Here is a 23,292-nt window from a genome sequence, read left to right as displayed (position 1 = left end):
GTTAAACCTATTTGCTAAAGCTTTTTGCTGTCGCTATCCCGCCAGGCTTGTGCTGCCATTTAGCGGTGAATGCTTAAAACGGCCTGACAGACTACAGAGAGCAGCGTCTCTCGTCATCTAGTAGCGCAGCAGCACGCCCTCTATTATCAAACTTTCAAACTATCAGAGTCGTTGAGGTGAATTTTAAGAAAGATTGCGTGGAGTGTTTCTCTTTAGGCTAGGCTATCCTCATCCTATGGGAGCGGCAGAAGGAGAAATTCAGTGCTTGAAATATTCGGTTTAAATATTTCTGAAAATTTAATAGCTTTATTTAATGATTTTACAGGCGTAGAGCTTAGGGTAGATGAAGGTATAATCATTGAAGCTATTGTATACATGCACAAGCTAAGAACAGCAGACAAAGTTAAAGCAGAGTAATAGAATACTGGTGTAGCCACGGCCATGTTAACTCCCTCTCTCGGATTTTTTCCCAAAAATTGTTGCCAATTTCGCGTATCGATTGTGAGAAAATGAGGCAAGATATCGATTTAAGTGTCCCATAACCGTAACTGCCACCTATGAATTGAGTTTTAAGGGTTGTTATTTAAAATCGTAGACTTTTACTTTTTTCACACTAATTAATTAAGCCACTTTTTGTTTACTTTCTGAAGTACAGACGACGAAAATGAGCGAAAACATAGCGAAAATGTAATACATCACAAGTTCACAACACAGCCGCTGTGGCGCTTTCGTTATGGGACAGAAAGACTTTCAGGCCAAAAAGGCAATGGGAGGGCCCGCCATAAGCGTGGCTACACCAGTATTCTATTACTCTGACTGAAGTGTCAGCTGAAGGTTATTGTCATGGTATAGGAGTAGGACTCCTATACCACGATGTACCAGGAGAGGTGGGCAAACGCGAGAGGAAAGAACTGTGCCAAGTTTCAGTTCTTATTCTCACTTCTACCGCTAGGTTCTCTAGTGTGAGTGGCCCTCAAATCTGGCGCCAAGTTTAACCATTGTGGATAAAGCATCGTGGTTTAAGGGGGTTTTAGTTCAGTAACAATAAAATTAACACAATGCCGGTTTCTAATAACGTAAAATCAATTACAATTTATTGATTTTTTTCAGAATAATTGTTAATTCTGTTTGTTTTTATCACTTTTGAAATGTAACAACAACAAAAAATGCAATAAAAATTACGATTTTGATCACAATTTGGACAGTTTTCTTGAATTTATACTCATACAGCATACTCGACTTTTTGGTCTCATCTATCTCATTTTTTTTCCACTTAGCTTGAAAGCGAAAACAAAGGACAATGTATTCATAGACTAGAAATGGAATCGTCACACGTTGATGTGTTTCGCAGCAAACAGAGTAGAAGCTGAATTTTGACACCTTTTCAATAACCGACTCAAAAGAATCCCTGATATAGCTGTCATTTTCATCGAAATGTTTAATCAGCAAATTCTCCACACAAGAAATAAAAAAAAAAAAATCTGGGTAACTTTTTTTAGCCCACCCTTATGGCATCATCTCTCAATTTCCAGCGACTCAATGGGGCACCACCATTTACAGAGTTCTTGATGATGAATTCTTCTTTAAAATGTCTAGAACACACATGATCTTTTCTAGAAAATTTTCTGTCACTTCTTTCCAATTTTTTACCCCAGAAAATGAATTGCCTTTCTTCTTTGGGTGGTTTAAATACCTTAGCATCATTTTCTTTGGCTAATTTGTATCCCGTAGAACATCCAACCACGAAGCATTTAACCATCTCGCAACACAATTTATCAAAAACACATTACTACCCTAAGTTAAAGAACTAATTGAACAAATGAAACAACGAAATGGAATCAACTATCGACAAGATGGCAGACGCTTTACTTTTGATAATTCGCGCCAAATCTGAGGGCCACTAACACTAGAGAACCTAGCGGCAGAAGTGAGAACAATTTCCGAAAGTTGGCACAGTTTTAAGCGGGGAAGCCCTACTGCGTTTGCCCACCTCTCCTGGTACACTCGCTTCCATAAATATGTAGGCCACCGCCCGCGGGTTGTACCGCTTCAAAAATACCTTTATGCGCGCCTTTATGGTATATTCGACAATAGAGTAGGAAGGGGTTACATATGAAAATTTTCCGCTAAAATAAAAAACTTTGTTTTGCTGACCCATCCCTCAAGTTTATTTTCTTCCTTTCACAAGCTTAAGTAAACATTCCGTAAAGGTATATTTGAAGCGGTACAACCCGCGGGCGGTGGCCTACATATTTATGGAAGCGAGTGTACATCGTGCCTATACCATGGTTATGTGAATCCATTAGCAGAGGCATCGAAAAAAGGTAGAATTTATTGCAATAAAATCTTTCGTTAATTAAGGGGCACAATCGCTATTGCAAAGAAATCTGTCAAAAGCATTGACCATTGTGTTAAGCCTTTTCAATACATGATCTGAATGGCAAATGGAGGTGAAGGGTTGATCTGGGACTTGACATGTTACTTTTTGGTGAGAATTGGATAAAATTTGACATTACTACTATTAAAATGCACATTAACATTTCTTGTCTTAGATAGCCATGTGATACTCTTGTGCTGTGGTTATACTGTGAATGTTGGTTCTAAAAAATGTACACTGCAGTGACATTTGAGGTAACACTCCTGTTATTTATTTGTTTGAACCAAGTTTGGATGTGACAATGCCCACCAATGAAGCAAACACTCTGAATTCTCTTGTATGGAGTTCCTTCAGCCATCTTCCATCTCATTGCACCATGCATTGGATGAAGTGCCCAGTACTCAAGGAATCAAAAGTGTTTTGTTTGTCTGCTTTGGAAATAGTTAATGTGCTTCAGGAGTTGCATTGACGTAAGCAAATAAGTGAGAATCATCAAAAGGAAATTGGCTTTTAAAATTTTTAAATGGCAGTAAGGAAGCAAAACAAATTTTTCTTCTACCGATTGGTCAAGTGTTTGATGACCATTCTGATCTTCTGATTCCTCATTCTACAGGCCTTGCAGTTGCAGTAGTTTGTAGTTACAAGGTAGTGTGATTCTAATTTTAATTTACATAGATTACTTAACTGTATTTGTTTCCTTTGTTTTCATGTGTACCAAGGAATTAGCTCAAGAGTTGTCTTTCAGACTGATGGTCTCCAGGTTGATATAAAAAATGTTCACCAGCTTGTTGGATTCTCATGGCTTTCCTGCATATCCACTGTGCAAAACTGCACCATCCAAAGTATGAATAGGGCTATAAGTAAATGTGGAAGCACTTTTAACTTCTTCTTTGTCCATGGTTACTTATAGCCTTTGTTTTATGCCAGATATTGCAATCTACTGTGTCTCACCAACACAAGAAGAAATGCACAATTCTCAGCTGAGTTTCTCTGTTAGGAAGAGATTTAAAAGATACATTATAGATTGAGAGATATATCATCATCATTGTATAGCATGAGGGAAAATGTGGGAACGCGACAGTGGACCTCCCAACAGTGGCCCCCGAGGGTACCCCGACACCAGCCCCCCCTAAAATTAGTTCCCTGTTAATTTTTTTAGCAAACATTGATTTACTTTAATTTAGTATTCGTTTGTTACATTACACGTACGTCGTTATGTTACAAACAAATTGCTAAAAATTGGTTTCGTATGCCTACACGACACAGGCCCCCCCCCCCCCGCTTCTATTGCCGGGGGGCTGTTGTCGGGGTACCCTCGGGGGCCACTGTTGGGGGGTCCAATGACCGCATGGTGGAAAATGTGCTAGATGGAAGACTTAGGTTTAATATTTATTTCAAATGCTTTGCAATTTCTAGTTCAACAACCAGTAATAGTATGTGTTATTCAATCACCTTGTTTTGGATCTAAATACGTTGATTCTGCAGGGTTTCTTGAATGTAAGCTGTTGTTAATGAACAGACAGTCAGAAGTCAAACAGAACCATAGGCATCGCACTGTACTATACCTGGAATTCACGACAGCAGGGGTTTATTACTTTTTGAGAATTAAACAAAAGGTATCTTCAATTTCAGAGCAAAGTTGATGGAAGACTTATGGTGTATTGTCCAGCATCCCCGCAAAAAACATTAGTGATTGTTATGGGCCAACGGAAGGGGGAAAATGCTGGTATTTTTTGTATTATCATAATTTTCTTTCTTATATTCACACTTCCATTCTGATTATGTATTATCTGTTCTTGTTACAGGTTAGTTATTATGTTGTGAAGAAAGGGAATCCTTGTTGATACCGGTGACTAATTCTTCATATGTATTTCACTGTTTTTGTTGTGGTACACTGAATGGAATATTTAGATGGTCTTCTTTCCATGGCCCATTTTCTTGTAAGTCAAAGTCAAAGTTATCTACCATAATTTCGAAAACTATCTCCCATATCATTGAGTTTTTTCTGTGTGGTAACAAATAATGATTGAAATTTCTGTTATTTTCCATAACTTTCTGGGGTCCAAAGGATAGTTCAACAAAAACCTTAAAGTATGTTCTTTACTATTTAACAATTCAATTCGAATCAATTCAATCGAAGAAGTTGCTCTTTTACCTATCGCTCCGCTATGGTCAATCCTCTTTTTCGTTATGTTGCTTACACTTGGGCTCGGAACGCAATTTACCGTTTTGGAAACGGTTGTTACAACAATCGTTGACTTATGGCCACAAAAGCTACGCGGAAAGAATCATAAGTACTTTTCAAACGTGTATGTTTTCATGTATTTTATTGTATTTTCGCCTTTCAATATCTAGGTTGCTGGCCGATTCAACCGTCATGTTTCTACTTGGGCTTATAATATGCACAAATGGAGGCATGTACAGTATGTCTTACAGTTGATCGATACATATGCAGCTACGTTTTCCGCCCTGATCATCGGAATTGCTGAAGTGTGCGTCATCGCATGGATTGCCGGAGAAATAGGACCCAAAATAGGCCATGGAGAAATAGGACCTCTTTTTCTGACTTTCTTTTTAGGGTCCTATTTCTCCGCTAGATGGGTCCTATGTCTCCCTCCTGTCATTAATGGCTGCCTATGTTTCACAGCGTTGCTAAACTAATTGTTTTAAATATAATTAACTGAATTACCCTAACCTAACCTACGAAACCTTTATATTTTATTCTATTATTTATTTCTTATATTTATTATCTATCTATTTTATATTATTCGATGGCATCGATTCCTTGATGACATCAAACAAATGCTTGGGCATGACGCACCACCACGCTGAAATTGGTAATTCGTTTGGAAATTTTTCACGGCAATTCATCATCGTCGTTAGTTATTTGGTTTTTAAAAAGTATTTTGTGGTTCTTATTTTGATTTTTACAACCTTTTTCCATGATAGGCCATTTTGGTTTTCACTTAGGTGAACTTCCGAACCAGTTCCGACCACTTACGTACGGCGATTACACTTAACCTTTGGAGGCGACTGTCATAGGATTTCTGATTGCGTCGTCTTCTGTGGCCATGGTTCCAATCATGGCTATCTACAAGGTTTTCCAATTGGATGGGCCCATTCTAGAGGTGAATAACTACAGACTTTCTGGTCTTGAGAATTAATGTTAAAACAAACATTTTGTTCCTTATAGCGTATTCGAGTTCTTCTGCAACCAAGCAGTGATTGGGGCCAGGCTTTAGAAAATTCATCATATCGACTATCGAGGCTGGAGCTACGACTCACACCGATTCACAATTGCCACTGGCTTTACATAAGTACAGATGTATGTATGCAACAACATTCAATGTCTTCAACACACTGATTTTACTTAATGATTCAAAATTTTGCGATTTCAGTCGAAGAGTTGGAATTGGAGTTGACTACTGTTTTGGAACGCGAATCGGAAAGCGACAATTGGATTTATATGAAATGTACGGCGCCCAATTGAAGCGACCATCCATCTGGGACTGTTGATCCCAACTCAGTTTACGAAGCGGATGCCTCGCTATACGATCCAGTAATCGTTACTTGCGGTCTTCCAGTGACGGGAATTTGTTATGCGTGCAATTACTCAACAAGGAATTAGGTAACCAATTCTATTTGATCAAATTTCTACCATTCAAATTATTTCACACCAGTATTTAACATGTCAGAAATAACAGATACGTCGTCCTGTCATATCTCAAATTCTACGGTTTATAATTCTTGTTTTATGACCGAGTTCTTTTACAGACAGTGGCTTCTCATTTCTTCTTTATACCAGCGATTAGATTTGATGTTTCGAATTGTTTTAGGTTGTTAAAGCAAGTTTGACTTTTTACGATGCTTCCACTTACGGGCGTGGTCGCCAAAATTTGTCGTTGTGTCGGACTGCTAATCCGGAAGGAAAAAATCGAATTAAAGTCGATACGTTTGTCAAAGTGGCAGATAGAACGGATAAACGATTTAAATCACACTTGGGATAATCTACTTCTCGGACAAGGTATCAACCTTCTCTCTTTTTTAAAAAATGTAATAGACTATATTTCCTGTCATCATATTGAAACTATTACAGGTACTTTGAGGCCGGATTTATTTGAGTCCACTTCGCACATGGCTTCTTCACGCGGTTTGTCAATTCGAATCATTAGCGCCAAAAAACCGTTCATGGAAGCTGATTTCGGTGAGACGCAAGTGCTGATTTGGCTGATGGTCGATTATGCCAACATGGCAGCCAAGGAACATGCCTTGCTCAATCGGATTGATATCGCGACGTTGGAAGAAGAGCGTTTTCTTCTGGAAGAACTGTCCATTCGCGAGCAGTATGTTGCTACGCTACTGTCTATTCGCGCTGTCGGTGTTCAGGTACAAGAGCTTCGCAATTTAGAAGTTTTGTTGGCGGAGTTTTATAAAGATTTTTCTCTTCCTTGCAGGGAGATTGCCGAACTTACAGCTATTGCGTACCACTGAGCTCTTATCAGACACAACCTAACTGGAATGATCTAGCTACCTACGCCCGCTTAATACCGCGTGCGTGTCATAATGTCAATCGTGTTTGCTACATATTCGGAAAGGCTGTGCGTGAATCGGTGACAGACGTTACACCTACCTACTTAACGAATAACATTTTGGCGATCTTCAGGGAAGCGGATTATTTGGCAAATAAAATATTACGGGATTCGGGTTGCCATGAGAAGCTAGCGCAGATGCCAATCGTCTGGATCCCTTTCACTTTTATCACGATTCGAGTCAACGCATTCCATCATGCCAGTGATCAGTCATTTTTCGATCATTCTTTTCACAGGATTTTATGACTGGACTTCCTGCAATTCCTGATACCCACTTGCCCCAAGAGTTACGTAAAAAATGGGTACATTTTTTTAGCAGATCTTGCTGTAAACATGGATACCGCTAATTAGGTTGTAGACAAGATGGTTGAAGCCGTCTTAACAGTTCCAGGAATTTTCAGGGTCTTGTATGATCTGACGGTGAAACCACCCTGGACAACGGAGTGGGAATGATTTGATTTGCGAACGTTGCTTAGGCAAATGATCTCCGCCACTCTTTACAGGACACGGATGCGGAATTCTATAACTGGCCAGATTTAGATGGGATACATTATAATAGTGGATTCAGTATAGACTTTTAAAATTGAAAATTTATCATCTTTGTCGTCTCGTGAAAATTTCTTTAACTCGCTTCTTAGGAAAAAATCACGTGATGACTTGTTGAGTATTCCTTAAAATACATGCACACTTGTCGGAAATAATGGGTGCATTTGGTTTTCGTGGAACAAGTTAAACATTGTTAATGTGCAGCTAGGTGGGTTGTTGTTGCTCTCCGAAGGCTATTCGAGGCGTTATGCCATTTCCTGAGATTAAACATTCGGGAAATGCTGTAAATATTCGCAAATTGTTAAGATCTATTCAGAATGGTACCATAAAGTATGACTGTAGGAAAGGGTACGTCGGCTTCTAAAAGTGAAGAACAGCTCTGACGTCTTTGGTAAGCGGAAAAGGTACTGCTGATTCAAGCGTCAGAAGACGGTTTTAAGAATGGACTCTTTCCTTTGCCCAATGAATCTGTGCTTGGAATTGGCAGGTGGCGTTTAGCAGTGGCACTCAATCTTTATTCTTAAAACCCAGAGGTGTTCTTCACTTTTCAGGGGGATTTAATGATGATACTTGTTGGGTTATCCATGAAGAATACCAATACATGGATAAATGGAGGGTAATAAACGTAAAAACTGTAATTCCTCGTGGCATTTTCATTCACGCATACGCGGCAGTTCGTGAGCAGACGAACCATTGAAAGGGCTTTGCGCAGTCTAGCTGCATCCAGCCAGATACTAGTAGAACCCAAAACATTGTGTTGACAAGTACTGTCATATTTCGGTTGCAGGTTTTCACTAAATAGCAAGTAAGTAAGAGGTTTAATCATGTTAAATGTATGATTTTTCGATTCAAGTCTATTTAGGTGTCAGAACTGATATTGTACTTTGAGAACTTTTAAAACACCGAATAGCTTTTATTAACAATAGTTTACTTTTTAAACTATCAAAATCTTGTTAACCATTTAAAGCAGAACAAAGTTCAATTTTTAGATTTCCGGAATTTCGACTTCCGGTTTTAAAATGCCAAAAAACTCCTTATTTGTTGGTCTGTCAGAAAAAAGATTCACATTTTCGTGATCCTCGTTAAATTTTGGGTCGTATTAACATGTATTAACTCAAAATACCCCAAAATCGTCAAAAATCGCAAATTTTCCTGAACTAGTTCATGAAAAATCTCGATTTTTGTCAAATCCGACTTTTGGCTGAAAACAAGTCGTTCCCAACCCAAATTTAATAAGGATCACGAAAATCCTACTCGTTCTGTTATGGGATCACTATTTCCGGAAATATTTGCTACTTCCGGTTACTTCCGGGAAATTTTCGTGACAATCAGCAAAAAGTAAAAAATGAGCTGTATTTAAATAACAATTTCAAATACTTTTCTCACATGCTTAAGGATGTGGTAGCTATTATTACATGTTTTCTTGCTTTCAAACACTACAGGCTGATCCTACGAGCTACGGCAGTTTTACCTACAAATGTTTAGCGTTTCGTGCTGCAACTAGTAGTGATATTCTGGATGTTATGCCTAAAATTGGAATTCAGCTATCAGAGGTTAGCAAAATTGAGGTACTTCAAAGCAAGTATTGTACTTATTTCAACATTCAAAGTAAAATTTTATTTTTGGTCCTAGGTGGAAACTCTAGATGGCGTTGATGTACGTCTATGATGAAGATTATGAGTGACAAGTTAATTGGGTGTTTGTCACTTTATCCTGTTTTGTGTTTCAAAGGATTTTTCGTCAAAAAATTTACGGTATGTTGTTATCTATTCAGCATTGCTATCGTTGGGTATGTATTGAAAAGGAAACCCTGGAAATAAATAGATTGCTTTTTGTATATGGTGGTGTTTTGCCTTGTCAGCTATGCCAGCTGCGAACCAGCAGCCTGTATTCCTGCTATCAATGTACCACAAGAGATCCTGACACTTTAAGAAGGCCACTATTGCTTACATGAAGATCACCATCCAGTTCAAGTACTGTCAATGTACCTCAAGCCTTTTGTTTAAGCTTATGACGTGTTCTCTTGTCAGTCAACGACAGAGTCTTCATCTACTTTGTGTTGCTAAACATCAGCCCTCAACATCCCAAGTATCCAGATTTCCAAGTTTCTCTGATTAGCCAACCATCATCCATACCCTTCAGCTCTTCAGTGTGGTATTTCAGAACATAACTTATCTTCCACTACACACATCTGTAAAAATTTTCTCTACACAGACTTATCTTACTCTCTTCCTAGTCTGCGGAATGCCAACATTGAATAAGGTTCCTCATCATTGCCTTTCCATGGTATTTAAATTTGGTGGATTATCTGGATTTCTAATTTTTAATAAATCTTTGTTGTATAAACAGAAAATCTTCATTGTTAATCCTGCTGTTCTCCTTACCATTACTTAGCCAGCTCACATGGATGGGATTTAACTAAGAAAAACTTCTGTGTTAGGACTGCAAATATTCATCTTCCTCTGGTACAACACTGCCGTTTTGACAATTTTGGTAGTTTCTCTCCCAGTGAACCATACGCGTAAGTTCTTTGTCTTTTTCATCGTTTTATCAGACAAATGCCATTTTCCGCTCAAAATCATTTACTTCTTTTTTTGCCTCATTTATTCTATTTAGAACTACATTTTCTTCATCTTCCTGTCGTTGTTGTCTACGACTTCACCTCATCGCTGTCTTCGTTGACGTCTTCGCCTTCATCTCCGTCTCGTCGTCTTCGCCTTCATCTCCGTCTCGTCGTCTTCGCCTTCATCTCCGTCTCGTCGTCTTCGCCTTCATCTCCGTCTCGTCGTCTTCGCCTTCATCACCGTCTCGTCGTCTTCGCCTTCATCTCCGTTTCGTCGTCTTGGCCGTCTTCGCCTTCATCTCCGTTTCGTCGTCTTGGCCGTCTTCGCCTTCATCTCCGTCTCGTCGTCTTGGCCGTCTTCGCCTTCATCTCCGTCTCGTCGTCTTGGCCGTCTTCGCCTTTGTTTCATCGCCGTCTTTTTCTACGCCACCACTTTGTCGCCGGCTTCTCCTTCGCCCTTCACGCAGGGAATTCATCGTGGATCGTCGTCCTGGTATTGTTTTATTTTGCATTGTTATGTTTAAGTTAACCCGTTGGCTGCCACCCCGTTTGCGTCCCATTTTTTTTGTAGCTTGTAGGGACCGGCCGTAATGGCCTTCGCCGCAAGGCGCCTTAGGCAATGCACCAGTAGGGACTTCTCTTTGTCGATGCGGTGGCGGATTCCTGAGGGTGTGCATTCCCTGTAATGGATTCCGTCACCGTGTCAGCCCGGACTTGTCTTCGGACAAGTCCCACCTTGTTCGCGATCCTTAAGACGCGATGCTTAGTTACTGTAGTTTAAGCAACCTACGGGTTGCGTGGCCTGGCAGCCAACGGGTTAACTTAGTTAATTGTATGTATGTTTGTGTAAATATTTTTGTGTATATTTATTGTTATGTTAAATAGTGGTGGAATTGTTGGGAGGAGGTGGGACAATAAAAAAGATTCCAATTTTAATTCATTCTTCGTGTTTATTTTATTTCACCTTATTCGAATTTATGCAAATCAAAGATAAACTTAGATTATGTGTTTCCCAACCTATTTCACTTTAAATCCAGCCATCTCAATAGTACTTATTTCAATAGATTTCACAGTCAGTGAAACATCAGTGAATTAATTGTTTTCTTTGTTCCATTTGACTTCAAGTGCAATCACTTAGCAAAAAAAAAAGGGGGAAAAAATTACTGAAACAAACTAACTTCACATGGTGGCATCACAAAAGGAATTAAACATTACCATCTTTAACTCCTTTTTTTCCATTGAACAAGGTAAAGATTCAATAAATACAAGAATGATACTGGATATGTTTTATTTACACTAACAACATAACATTAGTGGCATTTTCTTCTATCACCGAGTGACTCCAACGCCAATGAAACACATCAGGTGCCTCCAGGATCTCTGCAAATTATAACTGTAAACCACTATTGAAAAAACCAAGACCTGGATTGAACCAAGTCACTGAATGATTTTGCAGCCACCACAGTACATCAGGTACATCCCAAAGACCTGAAAGCACAATTTAAAAAACTTAAATTATTAACAACAAATTCTAACATCACCTGATGACACCTCCAAGAATCTAAGAAATTCAGATAGAGAAAAATAATAAAGAACTACATTTTTTACGTATCACCTTTGAAACAAAATGGGTATATCAGACTAACGGAGATTGAAAAACGTGATAGCAAAGCCAATCCATGTTCCTCCTGTAAAAGTTAAAAATATATGTGGTACGATATTTATTTGACAAGAATTTTTTCAATAATACCTTGAACAACTCTGCATTGGTGGAATTCACAAGATGCAACTGAAAACACACGGAATCGGTGTTAAAATTTCAAAAAGAGAGACGTTCGTTTCAGCAGCCATCCTCAGTCCGAAGCCACGCGAAATGGATCAGCTGACATTTCCTGTATATTTTCAAGACATCTAGGGGAGAAATAACTAACTCCCTAGAATTTTTATGGGCATGTTGTGACGCACTTACAAATTGTCGTCTGTAACTAACAGTGGAGGACATAATATCGTTTTAAGCGAATGGTCCTGTAAAATGTGTTAAGAAAATTTTATTTAATTGACTATTTAGCTTTGCGTGCACGATAATCTGCTAAAATACTTCTTACTTGCTAGCTTCGTTGTTGCAAATTTGTGGGTCTCGCTTAATTCACCTTCCGCGTCTATAAGCGAGGTGATTTTCCTTCGGTGACAGTGGTCCTCAGAAGTAGCTGAGGAACGATGTGTTCCTTTCGTCTTTCCTGATGTCGATAAAAATTTAAGAAACAAAGAATGTTTAAGCAGATCTATGTGTGAAACTTTGGGTTTGTCAAGATAGTTTATATCTGAAACATGGGGTTTTTGTTTCCACAGGCTGAGCTCCCTTATCATTGGAATGTTTGGCTTCTTTCAAAACCAGGTTTACTGCAGTTACCTCTTCTGCTACTTTCACAACCTTTTCCTGCTAAATGAGAATCAGTTAACAAAAAGAAAACTTGATAAGACAAATGTTGTTAGAAAAGATACCTAGGCGGCAACATGAGACAGACTCGGTAATAGCACGGCTGGTGCGGTTTACATCAGCTAGCGTCACACTTTCTGAAGTTACCTACACCATAACATTGCCACTAATTACCATCGCCACCTGGGATTTTCAGCGTTCCCTTTTTGTTGGGGATCTAATGCAACCTTCAGTGCCTTAAAGACCTCCATAACGTCTCGACCAAAAAATTCCCGTGCACAGTAAAAACAGTTTTTGAAAAGATGAAATCGAAGACTGCGCCGAGTTAATACTCTCTTATTTCCTTGGATTACCTAAACGAGTATAATTCTTGGATGATTCTCTCCCACAATTTTTGAATCATTCTTCTTCTTTTAGCCTTTAGTTTTACACACACTATAGGGTTAAAGAAAATAATATAAGTCAAGGGGAAACACGGCCACAGAAAACAAGGGGGTCCAGACAAGAACTTCATGATTTTGTAAAAATACCATAACATGTGCGATAGTAAAAGGATCCGGAACTCTTCGGTTGCCCTTCCAACGAACATGAACTTAAACTTTTTTATACCAAAACTCCATCAATATCCTCTTCAAATCCATTACGATTGTGAATCTACATTAAAGAAATTAAGTATGCTTTAGTATAATATTCTTGCTGATACATTTACTGAAAACAGCAAAACCCTATTGGGTTTCGCCCAATAAAAATTAAACATACAATAAGCATAGATAAACTCAAAACCATACTCAGGAATGAATGTGTTGTTTTCCACAGACTAATTCCATTGCTGACTAATTGTTGTTGCCCCGTTTGGTTGACTTGGTCACATGCCACTCATTCCATGGATGGACATAACAGATTGTTGAAGGACATACTACTGCTGAAACAACACAAAATCAAATAACAATTTTTAAAATCTTCTATGACTTTTAGCTCTATGGGTGGCTATGCTCTGCTATTCCCTCTTGAGGCAACCAAGCACTACCGCTGTGCACACGTATCATCAAATGACCAGTCTGCGAACTAAGTGAGATATTATGGCATACCTAATTGCCTTACATGCCCTAATTTATTCATACGCTTACCGTTACAGACGGGGCCTCCCACATGCAACGCCACATCAATTCGCACATGCATCCTTCCATTTCCTGATGCCGCCATTGATTTTACAGTAGCGATCGAATGGGCCTAACAATCGATCGATAAGTTCAATATGTAGTGGACTCCTCCTTCGTTGAAGGCGTGGTCTATTCAAATTCCTACTATTAGTGTCATTTTTTACCGTTAAATGGCAATGCTAGTTAGCTATTTATTTGCTACATAAACGATCAGCTAGCGATAAGATATGTCTATAAAAAAAATTTATCAAACGGCGTTCCGTAATTTTGCTTCTTTACTGCGATTTTAAATTATAAAAACCAAATTTTCTTTTAAAAATTAAAAACTTACGTGCTTACATCAAACCTACTCCTGCAGCAGATTAACTATTTCCGAAGCAGGCGAACTATTAGACTACCTCAATTTTGCCAATTGTTTTGAAAAGTACTGTATCACCATCTAGCGGAAATTCTATTAGGAAAATAAGCCCGACAAAATAAATAAACCCGACTTCTACTTCTTTTTGGCTAGGGTTCCAGTTAGGTTTGAAAGTAGGTGGTGCCACTGCTGCATATTTTATGATATATTTATGGTATATTATATCTAGGGCTCGGCCCCGGTTCTCGAAAACCCGGGTTACCCCCGGATCGTCGCCAAAAATAGTTGCCCATGGGCGATCCGGGTAGCCTATTTGCCAAAATGGGTAGGCTGGGCGGATTTGATGGGCAAACCGGGTATACCCACCGCAATCTTGGAAAATGGCGGCTTGCAAAGCGCCAAGTTAAATTAAAAGGGCGATTAGCAAAAAAAAAGTTTTTGTGGCGGAAATTCAAAGCGCGTGACTTGATTTCAGGGGGAAACCAGGGTAATCGGGTAGGAAATCGGGGCTAACCGGGTAATGGAAACGGTTTTCGATATTGTGTTACCCACATGAAAACCGGGTAGGTAGTAGGCACAAAGTCTCAAGAACCGATACCCACCGGATCCAATTTTTTTGCCGAGAAGACCTACCCATTCGCCCAAATACCTACCGATTGGACACGGGGCCGAGCCTTAATTATTTCGTAAGCGATAGCAGTGCAGATAGCGTTGGCAAGATAGCTTTATCTTTTAGAAACAGCATAAGAAAATGGAAAATAGAAATAGCTGGGATACAGAATTGGGTGATTTTAACGAACATTTATGGGGGACCGAAAAATGGTACCAAATTATTGCCATAGAATATTGAATGGAGGAAGTTTGACGACAGTTTAGTTAAATCAAAGACAAAATATGTGGAAAATATTCTTAAATATCATTCTTAGAATATCAAGTACAAAATGCTGCGTCTCACGTCAACAAGTATGTGAAAACATGTGACAATTCACCTTACACAACCTAACATTCGTCGGTTACCATAAATCTACGTGGTTCATACGCTGTGAAGCGTCTTATCGTATTTGAGATAATGAGCTAGTATAAAACCCATCTAAAATCATCCAACATGCTAAAAAAACCACACAGTTGCAAGTTGTATGTGTGTTTCGTCGCAGTAATTTTTTTGAGTAAATTAGTGTTTGAAGTATATAATGTCGTTCAAATTACGGTCATTTTTTGAACATTTTATCAGAAAATAGCTGTTCACTGATAAAATGTTCATCTAAAAATTGCAATTATAGTTTTTGTATTTAATTTCGTAGAACTGTTTTTATTGCATGCCATTCTCAGTTTCTCATCTTCGATTTCAAATCATAGCCAGTAATTTTTAAATCTTGGCCACTAATCCAGTTTCATCTTGCGAATACTGGGAGAAACTTGACTGCACGTCCGGATAAGGATAAGGTAAAACACTTTTTATTTAATTTTGTTTCTGTGTTTTTATTGTTTCATTCAAACTCGTTATGTATATAACCTGACAACTCGATGGCTTCGTCTGTACTTGTCCCAAGCATGGCGACTTGACTAAAGCGACTAAAGGATTTTAGAATTTCCATTGAAGGTTTGAGGGCGTGAACCGTAGACGTGGAGGTATTACAGCAGTCATGGAAACCTGGTTGCTTCACGATATGTGGAAAATCGTCTGTCGTTGTGTCTAATTTCAGAAATAGCAGTCAGAGCCTCCAGCGGGTGTTTAATGAATGCACCAATCAGGAAACGTGTTTGAAATTTCAACAGCCAATCACAACATGATAAGGGAAACGAACGGAGCAGACGACACCTGAAAAATTGAAGTTCGAAAAGAAACACTGACAATTACCTTTGAATAACTCAGTTTCTCTCGATAGATGACTCTGATTCGAGTTTCCACCACTGTGCCCCGCCCCAAAACCATCGAAATTACCAGGGTTCCATGAATCTGATTACAGTAATATCAGTTTACGATAAGGAAAACGGATAATTAAAAAAATCGATAACTGTGTTGAGTCACCATACTTGCGTAGTCATCTCAAAGAGTTGCGAAATTTTGTGAAATTTTTTCTAAAAACTATATGTGAAATTCTTGGAAATAGGCCAACTGATTGGACGTAGGCATTTGCCTCGTCCTTGTTGTTAGCGAGGCGAGCCCCCCTTTGGGGTCTTTTGTGTTTCATCCTTGGGTTTTGCCCTAGGCTCTACGCATTCCAAACTTGTAGTCGCCATCTTAAGCTCCAAAAGGCACTACGCTTATTCGTGTTCCTCCCATCTGGTTACTAGCTTGTTGTGAGGAAAAATGTATCTTTTTTAGGGAAATTCATACTCTTATAGGTAAGTCATTCAGTAGTGTCGATTACTATAAATTAATTTGTCGTAAGTTGTTGAAAGGAGCTGAAAAAATAGACGATCTCAAACGCTTAAAGTGTTTTCCCCGATGTTTAGATGATCACGTATTCTGTAGATTTACTTTTTTCCCTTAGTAATTTTTTATTCCCGTTAAGTTATCGACGCATCTTGTACGTGTTGAATACTAACCCTTTATCTTTTGTTTTTGTTTGTTTGTAGTGAGGCATTCCCTACCAACATTATCCAAGTTATTCAATTGACGTTGTATACTGAAACAATATGAGCTCAAAAGGAATGAGCACACACCCAGTGCAGGTTCTACCTTTTCATAATTCACATTATCATTCAAAAAACGTCGTGGATGGCCCAGTTCAACCTAATTCACAGAAAAGTACCCCATCCAGTAATAGTGCTTCACAAAGAGCTCTTAGAAGTGAAGCCTTGCGGTTAGCTACTTTCCAAGGATGGCCGCTTGAGTACCTTTCCCCAAGAGAACTTTCACGTGCTGGATTCTTTTACCGTGGCTTGGCAGATCAAACCCAATGTGCATTTTGCTGCATTACCATCAGTCAATGGGAACCAAATGATGATCCCATGGCTGAGCATAGAAGACATGCACCAAATTGCCCCTTTGTTCTACAGTTGTCAGTTGGCAACATCCCTCTCTCTAACAATATCAGTGGCCCCTCTGTACCTCCTGTCGCCTCGTCTTCACGTCCTTCATTTGTATTCCCTTCATTGAATGGTGGCGGCGCAGATACGTGCTCACGATTTCAAAATGAATCTCGTCCAAACGCATTACCCGAAAGAGGTAAGAAATTCTATTCAACCAAATACCTGTTCCTGTTAAAGAATGTTGTTGTCCGCACAAACACTAGTGCCAGCAGCGTTAACGGTCCGCCAAACAAATGGAGGCGAAGGCCCATCATCTTCTGGCAACTTGTCATCGTTGAGTCTTGTGCCACATCAACAAGCTCGGCGTCCTGAATTAACGTCCTTAGAAGCCAGATTGAATACTTTTGGTGATTGGCCACCTGGTTTAGAACAGCGCCCACCACAGCTAGCAGAAGCGGGATTCTACTACATGAGTACGTTTAAATTAAAAATCATGATGTTAGGCAATATGTATTAATTTGAACTTAAACTTTCCCTTCCTTAAAAAGAAACCGGCGATCATGTTAAATGCTTCTGCTGCGACGGAGCCTTACGCAACTGGGAGCCCAAGGATGACCCATGGGTGGAACACGCCCGTTGGTTCTCGCGTTGCAACTTTCTAGTATCCGTGAAAGGAAATGACTACATAAAAGAAATCCAAGCTCGATATCAGGTAAAATTGTAAATAAATAAAAAACTTCACTTCCCTCATTGGTTAATTATGAATTTCAATTCCGTTTTATTTTTAGCAAAATCCCCCTGTTGCTGCTGCTGCGAATAATTCTGTTGAAGTGAAAGAAGAGAAAAATGAAGAAAGAAAAGAGGTATGTAATGTTGTGCAACCAAAAGAAGAAGCCAGTGGTGGCGATGTGTCGCCTTCTTCCTCGAAGTTGCGTGATGCCCTTCTTTGTCAGATATGTTACGACCAGCAACTGAGTATGGTCTTCCTGCCTTGCGGGCATTCCATGAGTTGCCCGTCGTGCGCCACGGCACTCACAAATTGTCCTCTATGTCGCAAACGTATAGAAGCAACGGTACGCGCCTTCTTTCCCTTTTCTTAATCTTACCACAGGAGACTCACCTAGCTAATGAGGTGACCAAAACTTAATCTGATTCGTAAAAAATACGCTTTTTTGTTTGAGAGGAAGAGAAATAGTCTTTAAATGCATTTGGTTAAACAATTCGGCAAAAAAACCAACTACGAGATATCGAGTTAATAAATGTAATTACAAGATAACTTTCTCCGTTTCCCAAAGCAAAAGTTGACAATTGGGCCCGTTAAGGCACCATGATACTTACATATTCAACACATTTCGAATGAACGGGTCTGTAGTTTTCATTATTTCTTTGCGCAGTTCTTGCATTTCTTCACAATTCACATCGTTCTTTTTATCCATAATGGTCTTCGCACGCTCTAAATATTTTCGCAGCATTGTATCACTTTCCTGTAATATATCAATCATATAATTGTAAAACGACAACGGTGACGTATACTGTGTGTACTAACCCCGATATCAGATCGGTGACGTTTCGATGTTGGTTCATCAAAACCATTTCCGTTATAATTGGGCTTTATTGCCTCTAACTCTTTCGCCTTCATTTGGGCGGTCTGACATAAAATGAATATTCAATTTTGAATCAATTTCTGTCCAGCAGCGGTATACCCAAAAGGAAACCCGACTGTTTGTACCTGCAAAACTTCCTGAGGGAAATGGACCATTTCGGCCACATGCAATCCGAAACTTTGGTCACACGAGCCTGGCTGGATGCGGTACAATAATGTGAACGTATTGTCGCCCGTCAGCGCCGTAACGTGAAGATTGTCTACTGATGGCACTTCATCTGCTAAAGCCGTGAGCTCATGAAAATGAGTTGCAAACAATGCACATGGCTGGATGTTCACGGCAATGTGCCTGGTGAAACAACAAGAAATACGATTTTAACACCTCAAATCAACAATAATTTGCTGATAAGCAAAGACAAAAAGCTTTACTCTGCAATGGCCCAGGCTAATCCAAAGCCATCAAAGGTGGAAGTTCCTCTACCCAATTCGTCAATTATGACAAGAGAATCTTTTGTTGCCGTCTGGAGAAAAGAGATAATGACACTTGCTATAAATTACTGTTTTAACACCATTATGAATACGTATCGTACCCGTATGATGTTTGCAGTCTCGATCATTTCGGCCATGAAAGTTGAAACGCCTTTAAGGTGGCAATCACCAGCTCCAACACGGGCTAAAATGGCGTCCACGATGGATATTGTAGCAGATGAAGCAGCCACAAAACACCCGACCTGTGCCATCAGGACAGCTACGCCGACAGAACGCAGGTAAGTACTCTTTCCCCCCATATTGGGTCCAGTGATTATGTAAAAACGATGACCATCTACATTAAAAGAGTTCACAAAAATTTAATTTGTTATAATTTGCCTCTAAATACGTAGTCATTTCATACCTTTTTCGAATACTGCATCATTAGGAATGAAATTAACTCCATCCTGAAGTTCCATACAAGGATGTCTTACTTGAATAAGTTCAATGTTTCCCGATCCCTTCTCCAAGATTGTGGGTCGGACATAGGGGATCGGTGCGCTGATTGAACAGACAGCGAAGCTGGTGAGTACATCAAGTTGGGATAAGGCGTCGTTCAACGACTGGAGAGGTTCAACGTACCCCGCTGTAAGTAAAAACAGCAAATTATAAATGTTGAAATGTGGAGAGATAAAGAATAATAAAAAAAAAAGGAAAAAATATACCTGCGACGGATAAAATTTCTTTGACAACTGAACTTTGCTGTTGTTCGTATTCACGGCGGACTCTCAAATAGACTTCATTGACGTCCTCCAAAGCTGAATTACGGAAGCGAACTCCGCCTTTATTGGTGTCGATTGTATGGTAATTGCGATTATTGCGAAGATTCTTTTCATCTTTCAAAGTGACTCGAAAGTAATAGCCAATCTGGGCGTTGCTCTCCAATTTGACGCTTTTAGATGTTTCAAGTTTGAGATCAGATGCCACGCGAGACAAGATACCTTCAGCCTTCGATCCACTTTCATCCAATTCTTTTTTTAGCTCTAAAGAAATTTATGAATCTTCACTCGTTATTTGGCACACGCACATGTTAAATAGATACCTCCCAGTTGATCGTCAAAATCTGCTTTGATGATGAATTCGCCTTGATCAGCTTGCTTCAAGTCTATGGTCGTTTCAACCAACTCTTTCAATTTGACGAGCTTTTCGTTCGCATTTCTTAATGGTTGGATGAGTACAGCCAGAATAACAGCGCTGTGCTCTCCTTCGTGCTCAAGTAAACAATCAACTAGCACCGGCAATCGCACCAATCCCAAGTACAACCTGTGGCAAACAATTTTCGTAAGTCATTTCGTGAACATCGTATGGAGATGGCACACGTATAAATTCACTTGAAAAGATCTTGCAGGTTAGCTTTGGCTTTTTGTAACTTTTTGGCCAATCTTTGGTAGTCAGGCATTCGCCGCAGGTGGTCCTCTGTTATAGTTTGACGTAATTGGACGTTGTTGACGAATGTTTCCACGATATCCAGCCGCCTCTCAATCCTGTCTGCAAATCAAGTATTTAGTTTTCATTACAAAGTAATTAACGTGATGCATTTCACTGTGTATACTTTTGTCGGTAAGTGGTTGTTTAATCCATTGGGCCAAGAGTCGCTGCCCACCAGAAGTGCGGCATTTGTTGAGCAGGGCAGCAATTGTACGAGGAGCTCCAGATTTTGCAGTCAGCATTATGGACGACTCGGAACCGTACGACGTTAGATGCAAGGCAGCGGATGCAGCCGAATCCAGCCTCATGTACTGAGTGAAGTCAAAACTAAGCAGAGTGTACTGTCCAAAATTGGTTTCATCGGCCATTAACTGTTAAACAAATGATAACTAATTCGTTGTAAAAGGGGTTATGTTAGAGCAAATGTGTGTTTACGTCGAGATGTTTCACTAAGGCAGCTAGAGCAGCCATAGAATGTTCCAAGTCAACTTCAGGTAGTGCAGCGGCGCTTTCTTGCTGCCCCTTCTTGAAGCGCAGGAGACGATTCAGCAATCGAACCGTTTCAGCTGATGAAAATTCAGCCTTTTTGCTCTCATTGACTAGAAGGCCATGGCGATTCAGTACCACCTTTGCCGGTATATAAGCATCACCAGGTGGGATTAGAACTTCCTATAAGGCAACTATTACTAATACTGAAACAAACCTATTGTGGCTGACTTGTCTGTTTACCTTGGGGCTTAGCTGGACAATGAGTGATTCCAAATTTGAAAATGCATCGTTGTCTGCAAACTGTGCAACAAGAAATTTCCTTGCATAGGTGTCAATGTAACTACAGCCTACTTGGTTTTCTGTGCCAATTTTGAAAGCTAGAATGCCAACTTGAGATGTAATATCAGTAGATCCAAAAATCAGATCTTCCACTTGGGTAAGGTTTCCAGGAGATGCTTGATATTGAAGAGACCAATCACTTTTGGATCCTGTGTAAATTTCGATGCAGTAGTGTTTGACAAGCAATACTTCACGGGCAAAGTTTTCAAAGTGGCTTTTGTTGAGAACAACAGATTCCAATTTCTTCACCCCATAGCCCAGCATTTTGACTACACTATGTGTTTTGAAATAATCTCTTGATGCCAAAAGAGCATCTTGACCATGCAAGGTAAAGTATTCCCCTCTGTCAAAGAAACGAAGTGTGGTGGCATGTTTCTGAAATGAAGAATGATAATATGTTTCTTTCAAAGTTCATGGGATTCAATATGGCCAAGGACTTGACTTGGGCGTAAAATTAACTTTTGTTTGCTCTTACCTCAGGAAGGTTACCGTAGAAACTTATGAATCTCTGATCTTGGGGGATTTCTGGAAGTAATATAGTTTTCTTGTTACACAATTTTTGTATGAAAATTAAGAAATGAGGCAAAATTACCTGGTACATTCGCAGAGCTCGCCATACTTGTCTTGTTTTTTACGCGCGTACAATTATCTCAGTGCAACGACGTTGCCAAGTCTCGTTATCTAGCCAAAACATTTAATTTTTATAATAATTTTTCTATTTGTATAATTTGCAAATTGTTGCGCACAGAACCGGAGTCATAGACCTCTGGTTGCTCCACTATGGCTATTTTCCTTCTCAGGAGAAGGATACCCTTTTCGGGGGAAAACGAATAGTTTTCTCCGTAAAAGAGTACCCCTTTTCTGAGAGGGAAAATAGCCATAGTGAAGCAACCAGGAGTCTATGACTCTGACAGAAACATGAAGTTGAACGAGGTCAGAAATTGTCTTTTCCACACAATAGCACCAGAGTAGCATAAATTTATAATAAATTTTAACGATTAACCCAATGTTCAGCACTCTAGTTTCTAGACAGGTATGATCGTTAAACATGTAGAGGAACAGCAATTAGTGAAAATATTCCTCGAAATAATCTTAGAATACTAATTTTGAACTTCCAAACATACCTGTTACACAAATCGGCTGACTGTCAAATGCCTTTTAGTCTTTGGCCAACCTTTGGTTTACAGCCACTATCCATGGAATCTTTCGTGAGTAAAAAATAATAGGCGTCATCTTCGTATTTTGAATGAGACTTTTATAAACCGGACTGCAATGCATGACGTTTACTATTAGGCTTAATCCACATCCTCCCCTGTTAATCCGTTGGTTGGTTTATAATGACGGGTTAACAGGTGAGTGTGGTGATAAAGCTTATCCAAAATCATCGATAATTAAAACAATAATGGAAAATTGAAGTATTTAACCGTTTTGCGATTTCCAGTTTCTGTGCCAATCATATCAAAGGCAATCTCTTTATCACAATTTCAGCCAGAGGTAAATTTACTTGTGAAAATTAGCCTGTAAAGATTTTCGCTACAACAACTGTTAATCAATATTAGCTCAAAGATATCAATAATTAGATGTACCTTACGGGAAGATCTGTTTAGAACCCGAGTTAATGCATGTTCCACTCTGTATCCGTATGCCTGGTTTAAAAAATAGCACACGTCATCAACCTTCCAAAAATCCGAAAAAGGCAAATTTGCTGCAAACGGGTTAATGCTCTCCAGTGCAAGGTGATTTGGAATTTTTACACGGAAGCTGTGCATAAATAATAGTTGGCCATTTTCGGTGGGCGATGGTCACTGTTTGACTTTATCGGTGAGGTAGAGTAGAGCCGCCCTGTAAAAAGCTGCTTCGGCTTCTTTACAACAGAATTATTGGCCTATAAGAAATGTG

At 39.4% G+C, this 23,292-nt stretch overlaps 3 protein-coding genes and 1 long non-coding RNA gene across 34 annotated transcripts; 2 read left to right on the top strand and 2 right to left on the bottom strand.

Annotated features, from left to right (window-relative positions):
• Positions 1-2,097: 2,097 nt before the first annotated feature.
• On the top strand, positions 2,098-10,301 carry LOC116920972 (GMP synthase [glutamine-hydrolyzing]). Of its 24 annotated transcripts, none has more exons than XR_006645828.1 (21): positions 2,098-2,488; positions 2,553-2,847; positions 2,908-3,022; positions 3,097-4,103; positions 4,289-4,317; positions 4,451-4,468; positions 4,652-4,671; positions 4,733-5,214; positions 5,327-5,505; positions 5,571-5,702; positions 5,776-6,005; positions 6,214-6,401; positions 6,474-6,763; positions 6,832-8,317; positions 8,955-9,080; positions 9,145-9,266; positions 9,374-9,485; positions 9,543-9,666; positions 9,727-9,798; positions 9,862-10,033; positions 10,129-10,301. XR_006645828.1 is itself a non-coding variant. In XM_032927163.2 (7 exons), the coding sequence occupies exons 5-7, from the start codon at positions 6,242-6,244 to the stop codon at positions 7,210-7,212; spliced, it is 831 nt and encodes a 276-aa protein (XP_032783054.2). In that variant the 5' UTR covers positions 4,733-5,214; positions 5,327-5,505; positions 5,571-5,702; positions 5,776-6,005; positions 6,214-6,241; the 3' UTR covers positions 7,213-7,667. The 24 variants fall into 24 exon arrangements, 1 of the variants encoding a protein (XP_032783054.2); XR_006645827.1 differs by having other exon boundaries at positions 4,446-4,468; XR_006645824.1 differs by having other exon boundaries at positions 2,099-2,488; positions 4,183-4,317.
• A 1,045-nt stretch (positions 10,302-11,346) lies between these two features.
• Positions 11,347-16,200, bottom strand: LOC116921070. Of its 5 annotated transcripts, none has more exons than XR_006645831.1 (10): positions 16,065-16,200; positions 15,973-15,987; positions 13,640-15,849; positions 13,272-13,577; positions 12,578-13,166; positions 12,181-12,515; positions 12,045-12,100; positions 11,826-11,986; positions 11,691-11,763; positions 11,347-11,563 (listed from the first exon to the last, which is right to left on the bottom strand). It is a non-coding gene; the product is annotated as an uncharacterized LOC116921070 (long non-coding RNA). The 5 variants fall into 5 exon arrangements; XR_006645833.1 differs by having other exon boundaries at positions 13,640-15,749; positions 15,889-15,987; positions 16,065-16,196; XR_006645834.1 differs by having other exon boundaries at positions 13,640-15,723; positions 15,889-15,987; positions 16,065-16,196.
• Positions 16,201-16,670: 470 nt separating this feature from the next.
• Positions 16,671-18,520, top strand: LOC116921068 (baculoviral IAP repeat-containing protein 2). Its single transcript, XM_045172567.1, has 4 exons — positions 16,671-17,202; positions 17,270-17,479; positions 17,555-17,718; positions 17,795-18,520. Exons 1-4 carry the CDS (start codon positions 16,671-16,673, stop codon positions 18,104-18,106), a joined length of 1,218 nt encoding a protein of 405 aa, XP_045028502.1. The 3' UTR covers positions 18,107-18,520.
• Positions 18,254-23,124, bottom strand: LOC116921064 (DNA mismatch repair protein Msh2). Of its 4 annotated transcripts, none has more exons than XM_045172566.1 (17): positions 22,985-23,124; positions 22,818-22,926; positions 22,518-22,596; positions 21,986-22,074; positions 21,869-21,918; positions 21,295-21,768; positions 21,001-21,234; positions 20,690-20,936; positions 20,469-20,625; positions 20,180-20,400; positions 19,803-20,120; positions 19,502-19,723; positions 19,200-19,432; positions 19,039-19,130; positions 18,736-18,958; positions 18,553-18,654; positions 18,254-18,490 (listed from the first exon to the last, which is right to left on the bottom strand). In XM_045172566.1, the coding sequence occupies exons 4-17, from the start codon at positions 22,008-22,010 to the stop codon at positions 18,341-18,343; spliced, it is 2,748 nt and encodes a 915-aa protein (XP_045028501.1). In that variant the 5' UTR covers positions 22,011-22,074; positions 22,518-22,596; positions 22,818-22,926; positions 22,985-23,124; the 3' UTR covers positions 18,254-18,340. The 4 variants fall into 4 exon arrangements, with proteins under 4 accessions (XP_045028501.1, XP_032783150.2, XP_032783149.2 ...); XM_032927259.2 differs by having other exon boundaries at positions 22,980-23,122; XM_032927258.2 differs by having other exon boundaries at positions 22,518-22,926.
• Positions 23,125-23,292: the final 168 nt, after the last annotated feature.

The sequence above is a fragment of the Daphnia magna genome, linkage group LG4 (genome assembly GCF_020631705.1).
Source record: "Daphnia magna isolate NIES linkage group LG4, ASM2063170v1.1, whole genome shotgun sequence".
Classification (NCBI taxonomy): Eukaryota; Metazoa; Arthropoda; class Branchiopoda; order Diplostraca; family Daphniidae; genus Daphnia; species Daphnia magna.
The sequence above is the reverse complement of the archived record's forward strand: the minus strand, read 5'-3'. Positions and strand labels throughout refer to the sequence as shown.